This window comes from Doryrhamphus excisus, chromosome 13 (assembly GCF_030265055.1).
Source record: "Doryrhamphus excisus isolate RoL2022-K1 chromosome 13, RoL_Dexc_1.0, whole genome shotgun sequence".
Taxonomy (NCBI): Eukaryota; Metazoa; Chordata; class Actinopteri; order Syngnathiformes; family Syngnathidae; genus Doryrhamphus; species Doryrhamphus excisus.
In genome coordinates, this window is record NC_080478.1 from 14,756,379 (window position 1) to 14,767,159 (window position 10,781).

General features: G+C 40.4%; 1 protein-coding gene across 2 annotated transcripts in view; it reads right to left on the reverse strand.

Annotated features, from left to right (window-relative positions):
* The window catches only part of tfb1m (transcription factor B1, mitochondrial), a 33,757-nt gene extending 26,442 nt beyond the window's left edge, over positions 1-7,315 (reverse strand). For both annotated transcript variants that reach the window (XM_058090578.1, XM_058090579.1), the window contains exons 1-6: positions 7,219-7,315; positions 6,324-6,472; positions 5,655-5,806; positions 5,316-5,424; positions 4,030-4,181; positions 2,932-3,051 (exon numbers count right to left, since the gene is read on the reverse strand). In XM_058090578.1, the coding sequence (XP_057946561.1) occupies positions 2,932-3,051; positions 4,030-4,181; positions 5,316-5,424; positions 5,655-5,806; positions 6,324-6,456 (666 nt within the window). In that variant the 5' untranslated portion in view covers positions 6,457-6,472; positions 7,219-7,315. The remainder of the gene's footprint in view (positions 1-2,931; positions 3,052-4,029; positions 4,182-5,315; positions 5,425-5,654; positions 5,807-6,323; positions 6,473-7,218) is intronic.
* Positions 7,316-10,781: the final 3,466 nt, after the last annotated feature.

Below are 10,781 nucleotides of genomic sequence, written 5' to 3' on the forward strand. Positions count from 1 at the left end.
GTCCATCAATTTGAGCAAATCCCTCTTCATTAACACAATCAGTGAGCCCACAGCTTCGGCGCCAACAAGATAATGCCAACAATTAGAGCAGTGAGGCAAGTCATTGGCTATAGGTTTGTAGAACGCACACACAAGCTCCCTCTTAAATTAAAAGTGAATTTTTCTGTTTAATAACAAATTAAAAGGCGAAGTGACGGGTGACATTATCCAACGACAATGTATTCTCATTCTGATAGTCACAACCATGCGGTATCCATCCAGGTCATGGTAATCCGCAAATCATACGGTAATAAAAATTCATTCATTCATTCATTCATTTTCTACCGCTTATCCTCACGATGGTCGCAGGGGTGCTGTAGCCTGGACTGGTCACCAGCCAATCACAGGGCACATATAGACAAACAACCATTCACACTCACATTCATACCTATGGACAATTTGTAGTCACCAATTAACATGTAAACATATTCATTATATATCATAATGAAAACAAAGGCACATAAAGTACAGAAATCAATTAGGAAATGAATAACATTCATTCATTTTCTACCGCTTATCCTCATGAGGGTCGCGGGGGTGCTGGAGCCTATCCCAGCTGTCTTTGGGCGAGAGGCGGGGTACACCCTGGACTGGTCGCCAGGCAATCACAGGGCACATATAGACAAACAACCATTCACACTCACATTCATAACTATGGACAATTTGGAGTCGCCAATTAACATGTAAACATATTCATTATATATCATTATGAAAAAAAGGCACATATAGTACAGAAATCAATTAGGAAATGAATAACATATGAGGCCAAATGCACAATGTAATGCAAAGCAGCAAAGAGCAAACGTTCTTAAACCTCACCTCTGTGTATTTAACCCACAGCATTAACATTTGTGAACAAGGACGAGGTGAAAGGAAGAATGGAAAAAAATCTATGCAGCGACAAAGAAAGTCCTAAACATTAGTCTCAATCTGCATCACACACACACGTCGTGTTCAAGGACCGCACAACAAAGTGGCCGCAACGCCTGAAGAAGACACATTATTCGTGAAAGCATAAAAGTACTTAGACATGCAAAATTGGGGGCCTTCTAACATAGTCGGTGCATCCAGTCAACAGACAAATGACTTTTAACAAGAGAATACAACATAAAAGCACAATAGGTCCCTTTTAAAGCTGTACTGAGGCTGCACATACAATCATTTCAAGCAAAGCATCAAGATGTTGGAGTTAAACCACAATTCAGTGATGGGTAAATAACGCATGTCAACAGAAATACAAGAAATCCACTTCACAGACAAAAAAAGTCTGCAATCAGGCATCGATCATTCAATTTCCACAAACAGAATGAAAACAGTTACTGCTACAGTGGGATGAACGTTCTTAAAGGTTTCTTAGGTTTTGAGCTCCTGTAGCTGCCTGGTTGTCCTTATACTTAAGTCCACAGTGCGCCCATGCATGTGAAGAGAGCACACGCAAGCATTAATCCACACTGGGCTCCGTGATCTTTTATAGGCCACCAGCACTAGGGGGTCTGCTCATCAAACCGCCATCATCTTTCCTAATGATATCATTTCCACCAAGTGCCCATTAAAACATTTAGAGGGGGAAAGATGGCCTGTGTGGGGACGTAGGAGGTGCTGATTCATCTGCAGTGCAGAACACTCCCTCTCTAATTATGTCTGCATGCATTGGATGTGTGTTTGTGTACATGTACTCGCATTTACAGCACAGTACGCCGATATCCATTAAGCCGCAGTGAGAGATACACGCAAAAATAAGACACAGAAGAGTAAAAGTAATGTGCCGTTTGGCAGCTGACTGTGATGAAATAATCATCGGAAGCCATCTCTTCTAAGAGAATGAACAATCAGCCCTGGTCCCATTCACTCAGCCACGTTTTACTCCTCACAGGGGATGAATTATTTACCCTCAGTGGGTCCTAAAGCACCACTGTATCTTCAAGGGACCGAAAGTCCATCTCTGACATTAACTTTACACCTATCCTTTAATTCAGAGACAGAGGAAAAACATGATTTCATTTGTACAAGGATGTAAGGGACCTCCTGAGTCTTCAAGAAAGCCTCGCGTCTATTATCTCAAAATACACATCTCAGTGGAGCCGTCGATATGCCAGCGCTGACATTTTGAATGTTCAAGTTTTTGCAGCAGCGCTTTTATTCCTTTAATACACCCTCTAGTCCTACTATAAATCCTCAACCCCAAAAATAAAGCAAAAACATCTTGCATTCACATGTTATGTAAGCGCGAATGCCTTTCTTCCTTCGCTGATCCACACACAGGCTAAAAGACACAGGCAGAAATGGGGCCTAAAAAAGAACTCGGGCCTCATTACAAGGCGCAGCGCGAGGGTGCCACATCTCAAATACCCACCAGGCATCATTACATCCCAGAAATGGTCCAAAGACAGAACAGAGACAAAAGTGATTCAACACAGTCTTAATGAAGCCTTGAAGCGATCGGCGTGAGGGGGGGGGTGAGTGATGGTGACATGACGAGGGACTTGTGATGGGAATATGGGTCCAGATTTAAGGAGGTTGAGGTCCCACAATTGTCCTCCAGGAAGGGGCATGAAATAATAACAACACGTCCATCTGGCAGTGACAGCCTGGAAGCTACAATTTTACAACTGATTGAAATAAACATCAAACTTTTGGATAAAAAAGAAAAGAAATCAAATGTGTGCTGAAAGATGAAATGCTATTTCAGCATCACCCCACCCCTGAGGAGGCATGTGTGGATTTTCTACGCTTAAGCAAACACATCAGAAGATGATTATTGAAGGGGCAGCAATCAAATGACTCCGCGGAGATTTAAAAAAAAAAAAAAAACTGTCTCAGCAACAAAATATTAAATTGTTCTGCTTGGTTTGACACTCTGCATTAAAATAGAAGTATTATTAAACCCCCTACCTCTGGTTTGGGAACGAAGGCCCTTCCGGGGATGATGAAACGGTGGTGGACGGTGCAGAGATACTGAGCCATGATGGACAGGCGGCTCCTCTGTTTGCTCTTCGTGCTGGCTATCAACCTCTGGATGGATGGAGAAGACCACACCACAGCATTTGGTTATTCACTGATACATGTTTGACAAGACACAACACATTTAAGAAAATAAACATACTGTACAGCAGCGGTCTCAAACACGCGGCCCAGGACACTAGTTTGAGGCCCCCGCCTTGATATGAAAGTTTAATGTTAGTGCGGCCCGCACAAGTTTGATATGGATGCTGTATGGTATCATGTACCCAGAAAAAATTATTACGTTTGATTAATGTTCACGTTAAAGGTTAAATAACTGTTAATAGTTATCCTCCCTATCCGTGAGGAAGTGGTAAGTTTTTGGCTATTTAAGTTTAAAGGAAATAACTTGAAGGATACCGTTTGTCGCTAGCTCTCTAGTTTGCGAGTTAGCATGTGTCTCAAGAGCCTGCAGTTGCGCAATATGTTGTAAATAAAAAGAGCATAAATGTGACTATAGTCGTGTTTTGTCATGTCTACAGGGCTCTAATAATGCTTTGTTCATTTTAATCTGAAAAAAATAATTTGTCTACCCACCAACTATATGTGGTTCCTTAAGTTTTTATTATTTGCCGTTTTATTATTATTATATTTATTTATTACTGATTGATTGATTTTCTTTATTCTTGTTTTGTTTATTTATTTTTCATCTTATTTTGTGCAGAAAAAATTAAATTAAGATATTTGAGAACAGTGGAATGTTTTATCAGAGCTTTTATTGTAGAAAATCGGAACCAAAGCACTGAAAAAGTTTGTATATTTTTCTGTTTTTAATAAATGCGTTTTGTTTTTTTTTGGAAAACCTGATGCGGCCCAGCCTTGCCCAGACCCTAGCTCCAGTGGCCCCCAGGTAAATTGAGTTTGAGACCCCTGCTGTACAGTATGCATAAATATATACAGTCATCAAATCATTAATGGGAAAATGTGCTTTTGCTTTGGACAAAATAGCAGCTTCCTGATAAACAAACAAATAATATGTACGTCACGCACCTCTGCGACCTCTTTCTGAAAGGTGAGCGTCAGTCGCGTGCGCCCGTAAGCAAAAGGACCAGTCCTGTTAGCCATGTTCTCTAGCCAACGGATGATGAGAGGGGTGGAGACATTGAATGGTAAATTCCCGATGATGTGCAAGTTTGGCGGCTCTGTGGGGCAGACAAAGGCACAGGTTAACATCAATCAAAAGCTGAAGCGGCAACAAGATCCTCCAGCCTCCAAGGACCAGGCTCAAAACCATGGACGATCGTGCCTTCTGCGCAGCTGCCCCAAGTCTGTGGAACGGACTCCCCGATCATTTGAGGGCCCCACAGACATTAGACTTTTTTAAAAACATATCTTTTTAGAAAAGCTTTTACATAGCTTCCCTATTTTAATACATATTTAATGTCTTTGGTTCACTGTGTTGTGTTAGTTTGGCTTTGGTCATTTTCACCTCCACTGCTCTACTTATTTTAGATGTTCTTATTGTGTTATTGTCACACTTGCTGTTAACTTTTATTTTTTTTATTGTAACTGTTACACTTTGAGATCATTCATTTGATGTAAAGTGCATTACAAATTAAATTATTATTATTATTATTATTATTATTATTATTATTAAGATTGCAGTGTTTTAGTGTGGCTTGTAATATTTACAGACTTCGAATTATATACATCAGGCAACTATTTGGACAACTACTACCTAAACATGTGACTGAAGTTGCCCTAAAAATAAGGAAAAATACAAAAAAGCCTACATCTGTATGTTGCAAAGTCTAGCAAACCTTCAGAAAGAACAGTGGGAAGCTCCAATTTTATTAATTTTACCCAGTATATGACATGTCAGTCATATGTTTGCAACTATTTTTTCATTGAAATGCTTCCTTTTTAAATAAAAAAACACCACAAATTAATGTCCAACAAAAAATGTGCTGTATCACCATATTTTGTGAGATTGTTCTTGTTCTCAAAATCAATAAGTCAAATTAAGTTATTCAATGATTACGGAATTTGAACCAGTCATTTGTCTAATGTAGAATTCATTCACAAAAATTCCCATACATATTGCAGCGGCCTGACACAGATTCACTCTCTTAAACATATGATAATAAGCAAATGCTCCCGTACAGTGGATGGGAGTCCCAGTAAACGCTGAAGGTCACAGCCCGATGAGGCCATCAGGACCACATCAGACGAGAAACGAGATCCTAAGGCTACCAAACTGGACTCACATGCACACACATTCGCACATATTTTAGATAAAATTGATTTTACCCCCTTGTTTAGTGTAATCTTCTCACCTTCCTCCCATGGCTTACAGATACTTGGTGGGAATCCTCTGTCCATTCTGTAGGTAAGAATGTCACCATGGACAATCCTCAACCTGTTTGGTGCTGCCTCAGAAAGCAGCTGTGGAAACACAGTTGAAATAACATTCAATTAAAAACATTAAAGTACGCTCATTAAAAGCAAACAGTCTTCTCAGTCACTCTCGGGGTAGTTAGTGATGCGGCATTAGGAGAGAGATGAATCCACGTGGATTAAAAGGGCAGATGAAGCCATTTGTCCAACATGAACCACTGACATTGAGAAGCTGGTGCAATGACATTTCCACAATCTGAGTGGAGAGCTTCATTTACCTTTAATCCAGGAATGAAGCGCGAATCCTTCTCCACCACAAGCAGGTCTGTCGCCCCCGAGTTCAGGATGGAGCGGGTCAAGCCACCCGGACCCGGGCCCACTTCACACACGTGGGCATCCTTCAAATTGCCTGCCTGGCGCACTATTTTGTCTAAAAAAGATGGAGATTGATGATCATGAATGTCTTGTTTTTGTTGTCCTCTGCACACAATTGGCAAATAACATTATTAATTAGCATGTAGAATTCATACATCATATAAATTGCACAACGTGCTCCTTTCAAACAACTTCATCAGTATAGTGTATCCAAACATAAATGAATAGTGTGAGCTTTCTGCACGTGTGCTATGGAGATGAGGTGCATTAATCTAACGGTCACCTTGCCCAATAACAAAAGAGCATATCAGACCAGCAGTGCATCACTGATAATTACATTAAGCTCCATAAGGGCTGATGACTTGCTTGATTCGTTTTAGCAGGAGACCTCCTCAACATGACCCAAACAGAAAAGCCTGTCTCTTTTAATGCCTGGAAACAAGGCTACGTGGCGCTGTGCAGTGAAGTGCACTGGTGTAGACAAAATAATGAGAAATAGGGGGGAGCAGGTATTGGTGCAATGCAGATAGAGCCAGACGACGAGAGAGTGTGTGTGCAGCAGCCAGACCAACCTGTCAGCCTCAAGTCCAACAGAAAGTTCTGGGAAAGGTGTTTCTCAGCTCGCAGGTTGTACAGCTTTATCAACTCACTGACAGTGGGCAGAGGAGGCAAACGGAAAGATGCAAGCTTCCCGGAGGCAGCCATTCTTTTTAAATACGCACTATAAAATCAAACACAAAAGCCATAAATGTAAAAACTTACACCACAGAGGTAGGACCAATGGGAGACACACAACATAAAGTGCCTAGAACGGCTATGTGATATTTAAGCTATTTAAACTCTTTCATTGGGATGGGTTTAGGAAGCACAAGCAGTATTTGGAGCACAGCAGTATTACATTTCATGTCTGGAATACTGTCTTCAACTACAACGTATTAATTTTCATCTCTAGAGATTGATTTTAATGATCTGGTTGGAAAATAAGTCATTAGGACTAAGGAACTTTGGCGCCCTCTAGTGGCGTAAGAGCTAGCAGCTATACTATTCTCAGCATAAGCGCATAATAGTTTAACTTCAGAAAAATACAATACAGTTTCATGGATACTTTTAATATCGTTGTTTTAACCAACGACACAATCTATCAATTGAAAATATGCAGTATGAAACAATTTAGTCACAATTTAGCACAGTGGGCCTGTGCGTTAATTTCAAATACTAGTGCTAGCAGTATTCCATGTATAACTCTGAAAGGCGGCTACATACTGTACATAACACTATCTTTTAAACTGCCACTGTCAATCCTTAGCAATATGACGCTAAGGTTTAGTCTACACTCGATTAGCATTAAATAGCCAAAGATGCAAATAACCACGGGCATTGCACATGAATTCAACACCAGACGGAAATATCCAAGACTGTTGAAAGCAAACAAATACCATGCATACAAACATTAAACACATCACCCACGTTTTTCACCGACTGCTGAGTTTCTTCTACACATTTCCGGGTTTGTCATTGCGTGAACGTCAGGGTGTCCAATGAAATTGTGAGAACAGTAAATTCGACCAATCAATGGTCGTAGGTGGGGTTTAGGTTTGCCCTTCAACAGTCGTTTGCTGTTGATGTAATGCTGACTCATGGCCGGGAGAGGGCAATATTTAGCACATGGTTCTTTAATAGCTAATAGATTTAAATACATGTATTGATATCATAAAAACATCAGCCATGTTACATTAATGACCATCGGTTATTTATAATCTCCTGAAAAATGATATAATTACATTAATTACATTAATGTATTCTACTTTCATTCCACTCTGTTTAATTGTGGCATGGATTACAATAAACCACACAACAATGTTATCATCTGCACAGATACAGCACGATCCCACATAAAAATATGGAATGAGTGCAAAGGAGTCATAACTATAAGTGGAACATCAGAAGAAAACACAAACACCAAAGACTATGTAATTTCCAGGGTTGTTTGCAAGAACTGGCTAACACAAATAAACACAGAAACCAAATGAAATGTAAATCTACAGTGTGTTTAACAATAACTTCTGGTTCAGTCTTATGCTATGTTATTTTTATTTTAAGTCTCGTGGGTGCTATAAGTGAAACTAAAAAAAGAAAAACTGTCTGTATTGCATGCAGAAATGTTGGTAGGTTGCTAAAGCGGCACTAGTGTTTTGACGACAGACACAGTCGATGAGCCCTTCAGGAAAAGAAATAAAAGTGTTGCATGAAGCACAAATAGGCAATTGCACGACCACATCGTCATTCTTGTTTTAACCAAATATGATCACTATCGAGTCCAATCACATTAGTGTGGTAATGTTGGTTCTTCAACCTGCCCACATTTCCTCTGGGATCCATAACAAACGGATCCCCATAGGCCCGTGCAGACAGGTCATGGGTGCATTATACACTGTATGAAGAGTGAAATCATAACAAGCCTCTTCCACACTGCTTCCCAACACATGACTTCACTTTGGGTGTGGGAATTATGGCCCTCAATCAACATACACTTCTCGTGACCTCAGTATGGTTCACCCTTCCTCTTTGATACCACAAGTAGGACGATGACATCATAGTGAATGTGAATGTTGCTCTGATTAACGTCAAGTGATACATACAAGGAATTACAAGAGTATTACATGAGGTTTTTGAGATGCTTAACTGACCTTGTGTGACCTTCGTATCTCCTGATACGTTGACACACTTGCTCAGGGAACGTCAGGCTTTATCAACTGTTCAGTACGCCTGCTCAAATGTGGTTTCACTTCATCAACATCATGACATCATCACAACACCCGCCCAGTTTGATAATGACTACATGAGAGCAATACTGTTCTTGGGTCAGATCCACACTGGAGGGACTGACTGCACTCGTAATGTCCTCGGTGACTTGATCTGCTTGATGTCTCATTTGTTTGCTTTGGTTTCCAACAGCTTTATGTTTACCAGGTGTTTCCCTTTAAGATTCCGACAACACTTTTGCAAGCTTCATATAGAATATGGTTGATCAAACAGTAGGATTAGAACACAGTGATCCAGTTGTATAGAACTCAAAGAGGTTAAAAGAGATCTTAACATGCCAAACACTAACCAGAGACAGATATCGATGTCAGCCTGAAGACTAAGACATCTGACCTGCACTTTTTAAAATCACGCTCAGTCTTGACAGTGTCCTCGGTCAAAAATTCAGTATACTGTAAACCAACAACCAATCACACTGCTGGGAACAAACCTGTCAATGGCACAGAGACAAGTGCTTATATAACACAGGAAGGTTTTTCCTATTTTAAGTAAGCAACAGGTAAAATCCATTTATAGTGGCACCACTGATGGGGTCATTTCACATATTGTTTGCACAGTTTATCATAATCTGGGTCTCTAGAGGGCTTGCTCAACTATCGAGTTTGAAATTATACACCCAAGTCATTTTTATGTTAGCTCTCGACAAACTTTGCCCAACTCATTCGGACTGTGTATGGATTAACAATGTAGCTCATTTACATAAGACCGCCCTCACACCCAATTTCTCCGCCCATTACTTGGAAGCTCCCTGGGTGAAAATTCATTATGTTTTCTTTTTTGTCCACTTTCAACTTTTTCCTGTCAGGGGTCACCACAGCAAGTCAATAACAAGAATGGTTTGTTTTTACGCACCACGTGGCCATAAGTCAAACCCATTCCCTCTGCCTATTATTAGTAAAAAAATATTGAAAGCCAAGTTTTATGTATGATTCTGGTCACTAAGCATCACTAATGTTACATTGATGAAGTAAACAAAAGGCAGAAAAAAAGTTCTCCTCCCATTCCATGTGGAAGTGGTACGTTTTTTGCTCCTTAACATGTGTGCCTGACTTGTCCACTGAAAAGCAAGTATCACCATACCTGAAAACACTTTTTTTTTTTGATACAGTGCATGCCTGGCACTGGACTGCATGAATGTGATCTGCCAGCAACAGTCTGACATGGCATATAAATCCTATTTGCAAAGATGTATCCGGTGTCTTCTTAATACATATGGCTCACATCAAGAAAGAGCTGAAATGATGCATATTCTCTGTAGAATCAAAGAAATATCCAAATACACAACTGTTGGCCCTTATACTTTACAGATCAGTGAGATCATTTGAACAAAACCATGTGTCACAATTGGAGTGTTGACTGAAAGCAGGTGGAACTAAGTGCAGAAAAAGTAAGCAGCCGCAGTTGAGAATAAAAAACAGAAGTACTTTTTTTTTTTTTGCAAGTTAGGGCTGTGTGATCAATAGACAAGAATCTAGCCAAGTACAGAATAAACCTATAGATAACTTAAAGGTAGGACAAATAAGAGACAGGAATGCCTGCATGGGAAAGCAAGGAGTTTAATTGTCCAAATACTAATAATACTAGTACTAATTAGTCACTCGAAGTGGGGTTTAAACCCCAGTACCTGATGCCAAGCACCAGCATTATGACCCAGGGCGTCATCCAGTACACATACATATCTTCCAGGTGCTACAATACCATTATGACAGTAATAATGCAAAACACCCACTTAACCCTTTATCTTCAATGCATTGCTTTCTGTGAGTTGTATCCTCCATCTTTTTCCATCCTTTTTTCTTGTTGTCATGTTGATGAGGTATTTAATATTCATCCAGATGGTCTTTCCTGGTCTTCAATTTAGTTTGATGTAGATTTTACAGTTGGTAGATTTCACTGTTGGTGGGCTGCACAGTGGTTAGCACACAGGCCTCACAGCTATGAGACCCAAGTTCAATTCCACCCTCGGCCGTCTCCATCTGCATGTTCTCCCCGTGCATGCGTGGGTTTTCTCCGGGTACTCCGGTTTCCTCCCACATTCCAAAAACATGCTAGGTTAATTGACGACTCCAAATTGTCCATAGGTATGAATGTGAGTGTGAATGGTTGTTTGTCTATATGTGCCCTGTGATTGGCTGGCCACCAGTCCAGAGTGTACCCCGCCTCTTGCCTGAAGACAGCTGGGATAGGCTCCAGCATGCCCGCGACCC